This window comes from Odocoileus virginianus, chromosome 17, assembly GCF_023699985.2.
Source record: "Odocoileus virginianus isolate 20LAN1187 ecotype Illinois chromosome 17, Ovbor_1.2, whole genome shotgun sequence".
Classification (NCBI taxonomy): domain Eukaryota; kingdom Metazoa; phylum Chordata; class Mammalia; order Artiodactyla; family Cervidae; genus Odocoileus; species Odocoileus virginianus.
Window position 1 is genome coordinate 39,501,103 of NC_069690.1, and position 13,333 is coordinate 39,514,435.

A 13,333-nucleotide genomic window follows, 5' to 3' on the forward strand; every position below is an offset into this window, starting at 1 on the left:
CCTAGGCACGTGGGCAGTCTGAGGACTAGTCTCACAGTCCTGTACCAATGGTTAAGACTCCTATGTGGATCCCTAGTACCTCTTCTTTCCCTCTCCTGTCTCCTTCATCCTCTCCATCTGTCTTTCTTTTCATTGATTGTTCATCTGTGTACACCAATAAACATGCACTAATGAATGAATCAGGTAGCGGGGAGATTACAGGAAAAAATCAGTTTATTGAAAAATAAGCATGCAAACACATTACAAAAGATGGAGGAGAGAGTTTGAGCAGCCTCTGGAATTCAGAATGGGTTTGCAACACTCACTCTGGGGACTTTTAAAGATGGATTTAGCATCCATAGTGACTTCTGTTGATGGAGACACCTAGAAATTTGATTGGACATCTGCTTATATATCAGATGGTAAAATATAAAAATGACTATTGTCACCTTATGAAAAAATGTCTATTTTTCTTTCAACGTGATTAAAATGCAGAGTGGACGCTTAGGCTCCAGGATGTTGCTTTATGGGATAGTGGGGTCTCAGCAGCAGGGGGAGGTCCTGCAGGTGCGGCAGGTGGTGCGGCAGGGGGCGGGCCGGCAGCAGGTGGGCCGGCAGCACGGGGACTGCACAGAGATGGGCTGGCAGCTCGTGGTGGCCCAGCAGCAGGGGCGGCACACCACGGCCTGGCAGGACGAGGGGCAGCAGGTGATGGGCCGGCAGCAGCCCTCCTGCAGGCTGCAGGGGTCGCAGCAGACTGGGCGGCGGCAGGGCTCGCAGATGGGGCGCGTGCAGCGGGGCACGCAGGTCACGGGCCGGCTCACGGTGGTCTGGCAGGACACGGGGCGGCAGCAGCAGGGGTCGCGGTAGAAACAGGGCTGGAGGCAGCCTCCGCCACAGCTCAGGGAAGAGACGATGGGGCCGCAGCAGGAGCCGGTCATGGTGGTGTGTGGGGCTGAGTGGGGTTGAGCTGGTGAGAGGAGTTGAGTGTTTTCAGGTGTGAGTGTCTTCCTCCTGCTCTGGGCCCTTTATATACCCTGGCCAGGAGCTGATGATCCCCAAAGACTCATGCCATTCCTTGTTAATATTCTAGCCAATTAAGTGAGGATTTAGCATTGACTAATATCAGTTTGGGTAACCCTCTACCCCTATATTCACGCACACACCCCACAGATATTTTCTATTTTCTTGTTTTGTTTATATTCACCAAATCAAGCCACATGATTTGAAGCTAATGAAATTTCCTTTGAAATATTCTAATCCATATAAAAAAGAATGTGTTTCCCAAATTATACTAGTATCTAATTGCTTTACCCTTTGGCCCTGTAGTTAGCATTTTATTTCTGGACTTCAAAGACTCCCATAATTGCCACCCAAACAGTGACCTGGTATTTACAACCATGCACATGAAGGTAACAGGCTCGTAGTAGCACTCTGGTGCAGCCCAGTTGGCACCTGTTTCCCAGGTGTCTCCTTCCATGACTCACCGAAAGGCAGGTTTGTGGTTTGCCATGTGAGGAGGGACCACATGGCACCAGGCTGTCTGCCACATGGTTTAATCACTCCTCCCCAGGAGGGCCTGGGTGATCCTGCCTTGATTGTTGGTGCCTTCCCATTCACCTCCAGGTGGATTCTGCACCCTCCTCACCGTCCAAACCAAACTCAACCTCTACCTTAATGATGAAACACTCATCAAGGATCCATTGCAATTTTTACCTGTGTAATTTATTTGGGGTTGTCATTGCCATGACAATGGGGTTGGGGTGCCATGTGTAGATTCTGCAAAGAGATGGCAGAGAACTTATACACATATCTCCTCATTTTACAAAAAGGGTCATGTGATTTCACCATGGTCACCTAATGGGGTCCCCAGTCTCCTCATTCCTCAGTAAACAACTTCTACTGTGACTTCTCTGTTTATTAGGCTCTGCAGATGATACAGTTGTCAGACAGAAGAGAGAATATCTTCAGTATTTTTTCCTTCCCCAGTTTTACTGGGATATAATTGACAATCTCAAGTAGGGATCACTTAGAGTGATGCTGTTGTTTAGTCGCTGAGTTGTGTCCAACTCTTCGTGATCTCATGGACTGGGGTCCCCGCCACGCTCCTCTGTCTATGGGATTCTGGAGTGGATTGCCATTTCCTTCCCCAGGGCATCTTCTCGACCCAGATTCTTCACCCCTGAACCACTGGGGAAGTCCCCAACTGGAAACAAATGAGGAAACAACTTACCCCAATGACAGATAAAGGGCCTCAGGGCTTGCGTGCTAGGTCAGGTCTGTGCACCAGCACAGAGGATCAATAGAGCTTGACTTATTAGAGCTAGGATGGGGTCGGGGGGACTGCTTTTTCCCAGGTCTTACAGTATTTTCTGGTTTCCCTTGGTAGCACACTGCGGCTCTGTGAGAGACGCACTTGTCTAATTCCTTTTATAGTTTTTCAATTGTACCTTCACCCTATACTTTACCCTTTCTGATGAGTTCTATAAATTTGTATCTTATGTATGAAGTAAATTTACACTTTTCCTTTGAATTTGAAAAAAAAGAAGAATCCTGTCCTGTCAGCCATGTACTAAATGGAAAAAGAAGGACCAAGAGCTTGCAAATCACTAATCAAATGCTTTAAAATGTCATTTGTCCTCAAATTACCCCCTTGAGCTATAAGGAGGAGGCTTTTTGTTGTCATGAGGGTATCAGTTTTATTTTTGCTTCAAGGATATCATGAAAGATATCATAAATGTGAATTATATCAAGTTCATTCTCTATATTCCTCATGCCAAGATGCTCTCTTGGCTCCTTTTATAATATTAGTTGAGTTTTACTGTACGGACTAAGTGTTCTCTGACATAATGTGGCTAGAATTACATGAAATATTGTCAGCAACGTCACATTTTAATTTGATCTAAGGATAATATATTCTGACTTGCTTACAAATAACATTTTTATTTACGACTAACACTCTGTGGACATTTTTGGCCTCAATAGTCCTTTGAACTAATGTATCACAGTTTTACAAGGAATTTCTTAACTAGGCCCTTACTGGAAGCTTATACCCATTTCCCCCTAAGAACAGTTTATAATAGTTCCCTCTGGATGAATTGTTTTGTTTGCTGATGCTCTCAGCACTCATTTTTCTTCTCAGTATGTAAGAACTTTAAGTTACTATATATATTGAGTAATAGGAGACACAGAAGAGGTGTGTTTGATCCCTGGTTCAGGAAAATCCCCTGGAGTAGGAAATGACAACCCACTCCAGTATTCTTGCATGGAAAACTCCTTGGACAGCAGAGCCTGGTGGACTAAGTCTATGGGTTTTCAAAGAGTCAGACACAACTGAGCATGTGCATGCACACACACATGCACACACATGTACATTCCAGGGACTATAATAGGTATCTTCACCTATCTTATTAGTCATCATAGCAATCAAATGAGTTACATATTATTACCTCTGTAGAAAAAGAATTGAACCTCAGCACATTTAACTAGTTTGCCCAAGGTTATACAGTTCTTAAATAATTGGAATAACACGGCTCTCAAGAGTCTGGGTTCATCCCAAGTATGTCTGACCCTTAAACTTATGTTTTAACAAACATGCTTACAAAATCCAATGGGTCCACAAGTCAGTTCTATACATCTGAGTCTCTGGGAGAAGGCGAGGGTGGGATGTTTCAAGAGAACAGCATTGAAACATATATATTATCTAGGGTGAAACAGATCACCAGCCCAGGTTGGGTGCATGAGACAAGTGCTCGGGCCTGGTGCACTGGGAAGACCCAGAGGGATCGGGTGGAGAGGGAGGTGGGAGGGGGGACCGGGATGGGGAATACATGTAAATCCATGGCTAATTCATTTCAATGTATGACAAAAACTACTGTAATGATGTAAAGTAATTAGCCTCCAACTAATCCAATGCGATTTTTCTTCAATTTAAGATGAATAATTTCACTTTTTACTATTCTTAAGAGCTTTTAAAAATATTTTCACTTATTTTTAAATAAACTATTGAGATATCTTGCATGTCCTTCAATTTCAGCTTCATGAACAAAGTGGTCTATGATGGTCCTGTTCCTGAAAGCACTGTGTCTATCAGGGACTAGTGGGGGTTACCATGACCTGGGGAGAAGCACATCCTAACATTTCAAAATAAAATTAGGGGTATGGGATTAAGGGGCTTCCCTGGTAGCTCAGACAGTAAAGGAGACCTAGGTTCGATTCCTGGGTCAGGAAGATCCCCTGGAGAAGGAAATGGCAACCCACTCCCAGTATTCTTGCCTAGGAAATCCCATGAATGGAGGAGCCTGGTGGGCTTACAGTCCATTGGATCGCAAAGAGTCAGACACGACTGAGCTACTAACACTTTCCCTTTCAGGGGATTAAGAGATATGAACTGTTTTTGTATAAAATAGATAAGCAACAAAGATATATCATACAACACAGAGGACCATAACCACTAGCTTGCAACAACCTGTAATGGAGTATAACCTATAAAAATATTGAATCATCATGCCGATCACCCAAAACCAATATAATATTGCAAATCAACTAAACTTCAATAAAAAAATATCAAAATAGAGACTGCATCTCATATGGCAAATCATAAATGTCTTAAAGCTTATTTTACAGGGTTTTTCTTTTTTTTCTTTTCAGGCACTATACACCCAGTCCATTAGGTAGTCAAGATCCTTTTCAACTGTGAGACTTGGTACCTTTCATGTTCTTCAGAAAGAGGGACAGTCCAAACCTGTGCTCCTGAAATTGACTTGGGGTTGAAGATGCTCTGTGGATTGTGTTTAGACTCTCCACAGCTATGGAAGGAAAATCTGTCCTCATGAGTGCATGCTGAGGGAAACGAATATCTGGCTCTGCTTACACATTAGCACATGCTTTTCCCACTACACAAACTGCATGTTCTCCATAAAGTAAGACTGGGTCTGTGGTGCCAAAGATGAACCAAAGTTGGGCCCACTCCTCTTTGCTCCATGTGCTGGGGTGATGGTTGGTCTCCAGGGGGTTATCCTGACTCTCTACCTCTGTCTGGTCAGCAACCTTTCCTTGCAGTCCATGTTGGGGCTGTTGTGCTGGAGTTTTGTGGGCAGGAACTTTCTCTTGTTGACTGGGTCCCCCAAAGCGTGCTCCCTAGCTCTCCTCATCTGGGCCATGGAACAATCATGTGCAGCACTGCTGGTCCTGGAGTGTCTCCTGGGGAGGTAGGGTGTGCCCGTGGCTCTCGCTGGTTATTATGGGGATGCCAGTAGTGGAACTGTCAAACAGTGTTCAGCCACACGAACTCTCAAAGAGGCAGACATCCTGCCTGGGCCATCAGCGACAAAACAAGAACTTAATCTTATCTATAAACCTAGAGATTATTATTGACCTAGTCTTCCAGAAAGTTTGAGATAAAATCAAGTCCAGCAAAACACTTGGGCACTCCCCTATTGTTATTTTATTTATGGAAAACTATCTGGTTAATCTCTTCATACCAATTGATATATTTACTAGTTTCTCATTGCCACCACAGTTGAATTAGTCAACTCTTGCTGCATAACAAATAACTCTTATAACATACAATAGCAAGTATTTATTTCTTGGCCACTTGTCTGCAGTTCAGTTGAGTTTGGCTGATTTTTAAGGCTGGTCTTGGCTTCTAGCCATGGGTTAGTTTTGGACTTCCTTCTGAATTCATGTTTCCAGAGTCAGCAAATAAAAATACACATCCCTCAGTTAAATTTGAATTTCAAATAAGCAACAAATAATATTTTAGTGTAAGTATATAATATTTTAATGCACGTATGTGCAAGTATGCACAGGGCATCCTTACATAAAAAAATATTTGTTGTTTATCTGAAATTCCAGTTTAATGAGGCATCCTGCATTTTACCTGGTAACCCTATTCCTGACAGCACAAGGAAGCAATTCCCATCATGCAAACACATTCCAAATCTTGGCTAGGGTTGTGTGTTCTAATACCCCATTGGCCAAAGCAAATCACATGGTGAAGTCCAAATCATGGATGGGAAAAGGGGAGAGGACACTTCTCCCAGAGAGGTAGGAGAGGCAGACAGTAAATATTAGTGAAGTGTGATCTAATCTGCCAGAGTGCAAATTAGCTACTTTATAACCTTTGTTATGAAGCTTGGATAAAGACTTTTAGAAAGTCCAATTGGATTTCATCCTCTGGATCTCTATTCATGTGTGTAACTTTCGTTTTACTTACTCTTTTCATCCTGAGCAACCAAGAAATGTCATTGATTAAACAGGGGCTTCCTTGTTTCTCCAAAAGAAATTCATGTTATCTGTCTCCTAATAGTTTGTGTCTTTGATTAGGTGTTCAACAGGGAAAAGTCTAGGAATGGCACTGATTTTATGAAAGCAGCTATTGATTTAATCAAATATTTCATTAGAAATCATATTTCATTGTGTACTCTACCACTTATTTCAATGACTAGCAGACAAAATTTTCTGCTAGGAAAGTTAATTGAAGGACTTCAGCAACATGGATACCAAACTGATATGAAATCTCCCCTCTGACTATATATATGCATATATATGGATTCTGGATATAATTTCTTTGTTTTATTTATTTATTTGTTGACCATACTGCGTGGCTTGCAGGATCTAACCTAAGTCCATGGCAGTGAAAGCATTAAGTCCTAATCACTGGACTGCAAAAGAATTCCCATTCTCCACATCACTTTTATTTTTTGGCTGTGCCATGGCATGCAGTGTCAGGGAAGGTTTGACGGGAGGATTCCTACGTGCTGTCTTTCATGAGTCCTTTGTCCCTCTTCAAGCGGAACAGCACGCTGCTCCCAGGGACTGAGGTCATTGTGTGAGGCAGGCTTGGGTCTCCTTTAGTAAACAGTCTCTTTAAGACAAAACTGCTTAGTCCCCTTCCCCTTTCTTGAGATATGGATTTTCTCCTGACCTTGTGACTAACATTACTCCTTGTTCCCTTGGGAACCGTTGCAGTATGTTTGGTTTGCTGAACTCTATCATTCCTGAAAGAAGTTTCTTGTACTGCAGCCTGTATATACTCATAGAAAAATCATTAAAGCACCTTTGTTCCATTAGAGCTTAGGTCCCCGGGTCTTTTTTTTCTCTCTCTCTCTCTTTCTCTCTTTTACTTTCTTATCGTTGACTCCGTACCACCAGGTTCTGGTCCATTAAAGGACCCCAACAATGCAGGATCTTAGTTTCCCAACCAGGGATTGAACTTGTGTCACCTGCAGTGGAAGCTCAGAGTCTTAAACTGAACCACCAAGGAAGTCCCTGGATATAATTTTTAAAATAATAAATTTCTTGCATTGTTTTGGGAATGTAAACCGAAACAGCCACTATGGAGAACAGTATGGATATTCCTTAGAAAACTAGAAATAAAACTACCATATGACCCCACAATCCCACCATTAGGCATATACTCTGAGGAAATTATAATTCAAAAAGACACATGTACTCCAATGTTCACTGCAGCGCTATTTACAAAAGCTAGGACGTGGAATCAACCTAGATACCCATTGATAGAAGAAAGGGTTAAGAAGTTGTGGTACATATATACAATGGAATATTACTCAATCATAAAAAGAACACATTTGAGTCAGTTTTAATGAGGTGAATGAACCTATAGCTTATTACACAGAGTGAAGTGAGTCAAAGAGAAAAACAAATATTATATATTAACCAATATATATGGAAAGATGGTATTCATGAACCTATTTGCAGGGTAGCGGTGGAAATGCAGACATAGATAACAGACTTATGGACACAGTAGGGGTAGGAAAGGGTGGGATGAATAGAGAGAACAGCACTGAAACATATACACTGCCATATATAAAAGAGATAGTTGATGAAAATTTGCTGTATGATGCAGGGAGCTCAAACCCAGTGCTCTGTGACCACCTAGAGGGGTGGGATGGGGTGGGAAGTGAGAGGGAGTTTCAAGAGGGAGGGGACATTTGTATGCCTATGGCTGACTTATGCTGATATATGGCAGAAACCAACACAATAAATTGTAAAGAAATTTTGAAAATGTTTGTTGTTCAGTCGTAAAAAGTCTGTAAACTGTAATGTTTATAGAAGTAAAGTAAGTCCAACTTTTTACAGTAAAAAAATTATCCTCCAATTAAAAATATAGAAGTTAATAAAAATTTAAAAAGAAAGAAAACAAAAATTTCCAGAATGAAGCAGGAACTTAAGACCAAATTTTTTAATCTGTGAACTTATGCTGGAGCTTCTTCTGGATATGAACCAATGACTCTGGGCTAGGGTTTTAACTCCCTTACTGGGCCCAAAAGATTACAAAAGAGTCTGGAAGGATCTCTCATCTGAGATAGCCAGAACTGGAAATTCTTAGCAAGAGAAACCCAGTGAATCTTCTTCTTTTGTGAATGTTGATAGAAGAAAAACAAAAGTTATATGTAGAACTGCTTACAATATAAATGAGTTTAAAATCCAATTTTAGTCTTTGCTATGGTGTAGGGATAACAGGCTGAGTAAATCATCTGTCTTGGGCCAGAGAAATCCCTGGGACTCCCAGCAATAGGAAGGTCTAAACCATTATGAGGGTGAACCAGTGGAGGTCCATTTCCTCTTGTGATGTGTCATTATTTATCATTAGTTAATGCTTGAACCTGGAGAAGGCAATGGCACCCCACTCCAGTACTCTTGCCTGGAAAATCCCATGGATGGAGGAGCCTCGTAGACTGCAGTCCATGGGGTCACAAAGAGTCGGACATGACTGAGTGACTTCACTTTCACTTTTCACTTTCATGCATTGGAGAATGAAATGGCAATGCACTCCAGTGTTCTTGCCTGGAGAATCCCAGGGACCATGGAGCCTGGTGGGCTGCCGTCTATGGGGTCACACAGAGTTGGACACGACTGAAGTGACTTAGCAGCAGCAGCAGCAGCAATGCTCAAACTAACGCACAATTGCACTCATCTCACACACTAGTCTAGTAATGCTCAAAATTCTCCAAGCCCGGCTTCAGCAGTACATGAACCGTGAACTTCCAGATGTCCAAGCTGGTTTTAGAAAAGGCAGAGGAAGTAGAGATTAAATTGCCAACATCCACTGGATCATCAAAAAAGCAAGAGAGTCCAGAAAAACATCTATTTCTGCTTTATTGACTATGCCAAAGCTTTTGACTGTGTGGATCACAATAAACTGTGGAAAATTCTGAAAGAGATGGCAACACCAGACCACCTGACCTGCCTCTTGAGAAACCTGTATGCAGGTTGGGAAGCATCAGTTAGAACTGGGCATGGAACAACAGACTGGCTCCAAATAGGAAAAGGAGTACGCCAAGGCTGTGTATTGTCACCCTGCTTATTTAACTTATATGCAGAGTATATTATGAGAAACGCTGGTCTGGATGAAGCACAAGCTGGAATCAAGGTTGCTAGGAGAAATATCAATAACCTCAGATATGCAGATGACACCACCCTTATGGCAGAGAGTTAAGAGGAACTAAAAATCCTCTTGATGAAAGTGAAAGAGGAGAGTGAAAAAGTTGGCTTAAAGCTCAACATTCAGAAAACTATGATCATGGCATCTGGTCCCATCACTTCACTGCAAATAGATGGGGAAACAGTGGAAACAGTGTCAGGATTTATTTTTTTGGGCTCCAAAATCACTGCAGATGGTGATTGCAGCCATGAAAATAAAAGACACTTACTCCTTGAAAGGAAAGTTATGACCAACCTAGATAGCATATTTAAAAGCAGAGACATTACTTTGCCAACAAAGGTCCGTCTGGTCAAGGCTATGGTTTTTCCAGTAGTCATGTATGGATGTGAGAGTTGGACGGTGAAGAAGGCTGAGCACCGAAGAACTGATGCTTTTGAACTGTGGTGTTGAAGACTCTTGAGAGTTCCTTGGACTGCAAGGAGATCCAACTAGTCCATCCTAAAGGAGATCAGTCCTGGGTGTTCATTGGAAGGACTAATGTTGAAGCTGAAACTCCAATACTTTGGCCACCTTATGCGAAGAGTTGACTCATTGGAAAACACCCTAATGCTGGGAAGGACTGGGGGCAGGAGGAGAAGAAGGGGACGACAGAGGATGAGATGGGTGGATGGCATCACCAACTTGATGGACATGGGTTTGGGTAGACTCCGGGAATTGGTGATGGACAGGGAGGCCTGGTGTGCTGCGATTCATGGGGTCGCAAAGAGTCGGACATGACTGAGTGACTGAACTGACTGACTGACTGAATGTTCTTCAGGAATTCTTTTTGCAGAGTAAATATTCCATCAATCCATAGTAAATATTAGTTTTAACTGCCATACCTCCTCCTAAATCAGAGAGATGTTTGGGGGTCTCTGTCTTTTGAAATCAATCCAATAACACTGAACTCTTTAGCTTCAGAGTCTCTTTCCATGTCTTCTGCAAAGCTTCAATAGTCTAGTCTCTTGATAAAAGATGTGAAAGAGATGGCACTCTCTGCCACTTGACATTTATTTTTTGGCTGGTAGTTTGTAGTTCTGTTAGTTATTATTATTTTTATTGGACTATAATTGCTATACAGTGTTGTGTCCATTTCTGCTGTAAACAAAATGAGTCAGCTATATGTACACATATATCCTCTCCCTCCGGAATCTCCCTTCCCACCACCTCAACCCTCTAGGTCATCACAGAACACTGAGCTGAGCCCTCTGTGCTATGCAGCAGCTTCCCACTAACGACTTATTTTATACATGGCAGTGTATATATGCCAATGCTATGGTCCTTTGCAGAGAAGGAATAGAGAGGCAGACATAGAGAATGGATTTGTGGACACAGTGGAGGAAAGAGAATGTGGGACAGATTGTGAGAGTAGCATTGCCTCTTGACATTTGTAGTTTTGATTTTTTAAGTAAAAAATCTCTTTTGGCTTTTTTCATCATATCAAATCTCAAGTGTGTAGGGGTCATACAGTCTCTTTTGTTACTGCTGCTGCTGCTGCTGCTGCTGCTGCTGCTAAGTTATTTCAGTCGTGTCCGACTCTGTGCGACCCCATAGACAGCAGCCCACCAGGCCCCCCATCCCTGGGATTCTCAAGGCAAGAACACTGGAGTGGGTTGCCATTTCCTTCTCTAATGTGTGAAAGTGAAGTCGCTCAGTTGTGTCCGACTTGTAGCAACCCCATGGACTGCAGCTTACCAGGCTCCTCTGTCCATGGCATCCTCCAGGCAAGAGTACTTTTGTTACTAGGAGGTGACAAATTTTCACAGCCTGTGAGGAGCTAATGTCAAGTGCACACATGGGACCATTCTGCAGTCTGGAAGTTCTCATTTTCCTTGTTTCTCCTCGTTTAAATATGAAGAGCTGTCATTACATGGAGCCCCACCTCTGCCAATAATTGTAGCCGAAACTTCCTCATTGTAATTCAGAGATGGGAATCCATATCATCTTTTAGGAATCAATGTTTTTACTTTGTATTCAAAAAAGTGGAAGACAGGAAGGAAGGGATCCTCAGGATTGACATTGACTTAGTAGAGCTTCCGCATTCTGCCTCAGCCCTGAACTGGCCAGCGTGTCTTGCAGTTTGTCCCATCAAGAGGTAAATTCTGTTTCCTTACTCTTTGTGTCTGGTTTGGCCTCATGACTTGCTTTGATCAATAGCACAACAGTGGAAATAGTGTTATATGAGTTCTGGAATCTAAGCCTTAAGAAGTCTTCAAGCATCTTCCTTTCCTTTCTGGAAGAGTCAACTTAACAGACATGTAAATCTTGGAACTTTGAGTTCCAGTTAAATTTTGAGATCAGCAAAGTGGTATGAGTGAGGACAGAAAAGATCGTCAGAATGCCCAGTCAATGCACAGAATTGTGAGAAATAAAAAATTGTTGCTGTGTTTGGCTATTAAGCTTTGGCGTGGATTGTAATGTAGCAATTGGCAACTGAGACAATCTTTATATATTCAGTTTATTTCTACATGTGATAATTACCCTTGTGGAGAAGGTGGTCCATATGTTTCCTTCAGATGAGCTCCCCCTTTCTTTCTCATCCTGGAACTAGCCAGCACAGAAAGTGTTTTAGTAGTTGAGAATGTTTGATGCTATAATGCTGCTTTAACTTTTAGTTCAGTTTTTAAATATTTTTATAGACAAGTCATAGAACATTATTTTGGAAAGTAATTTCTGACAGTATCCAAAAGTGAAAGTGAAAGTCATTCAGTCGTGTCTGACTCTTCGTGACCCATGGACTATACAGTCCATGGAATTCTCCAGGCCACCACACTGGAGCGGGGGGCTGTTCCCTTCTCCAGGGGATCTTCCCAACCCAGTGATCAAACACAGGTCTCCCACATTGCAGGCAAGTTCTTTACCAGCTGAGCCACAAGGGAACCCTAAAATACTGGAGTGGACACTATCCAAAGGTGTTGCTATTTCAATTTCTAAATCAGGAAATCTTGCCATTACTTACTCATGGGGTAGGTTTCAATCTTCTTTGTAGAATTCAGTATTAATGTGCCCCCCACCCCGAGTTAGTGTGTACCCCAACTGAGAACTGCTGAAAACTACAAATTAGCTTCAATTAAAAGAATCTTTTTAAAAACTGAACTCTGAAATTCCAACCTCCTAGGAGGAGACATTTAAGTTATGTTAAGTGAGTGAAGAGAAGGAGACATTTGAGTTGTTCAGTGAGGAGACATTTGTTAAGTGAGGAGATATTTGAATTATGAGGAAAACTCTGAGAGATACGCTCAGAAACATAGCACACCATCCAGATCCAGCATATTTTCTTAAAAATACAGTAATTTATAACTCATTGAGTTGTATTCACTAAATATATATAACTTTTTAATACATCAATCAGACCTTAATAAAGTGTTTTTTTTAAAATACAATGAAACATGGTATTTCCTTAACTGAACTCAATGGGACATATAACCGGTCTATGATTATAACTTGGAAATGTTGTATTAAGTGAAAGGAATTGAGTACATTAAATTCTTTACAGGCAATTTTTTGGCATGTACTCCACCCTCAGAAATATCCTTTTTTCCAAAAGGGAGCTAGCAGTATTAAAGGGTATAATGTGTTTTAATTAACTCTGTCCTAATTCATTGGAAGGACTGATGCTAAAGCTGAAACTCCAATACTTTGGCCACCTCATTCGAGGAGCTGACTCATTGGAAAAGACCCTGACGCTGGGAGGGATTGGGGGCAGGAGGAGAAGGGGACGACAGAGGATGAGATGGCTGGATGGCATCACTTACTCAATGGACATGAGTTTGAGTAAACTCCGGGAGTTGGTGATGGACAGGGAGGCCTGGTGTGCTGTGATTCATGGGGTCGCAAAGAGTCGGACATGACTGAGTGACTGAACTGAACTGAACTGAATTTAGTATATTAAGTCACATGCATGTG

The 13,333-nt window shown here is 42.0% G+C and overlaps 1 protein-coding gene across 1 annotated transcript; it reads right to left on the reverse strand.

Moving 5' to 3' along the window:
- Window positions 1–201: 201 nt before the first annotated feature.
- LOC110152873 (keratin, high-sulfur matrix protein, IIIA3) lies at window positions 202–967 on the reverse strand. The gene has a single exon (XM_020916690.2). The coding sequence runs from the start codon at window positions 918–920 to the stop codon at window positions 522–524; it is 399 nt and encodes a 132-aa protein (XP_020772349.1). The 5' UTR covers window positions 921–967; the 3' UTR covers window positions 202–521.
- Window positions 968–13,333: the final 12,366 nt, after the last annotated feature.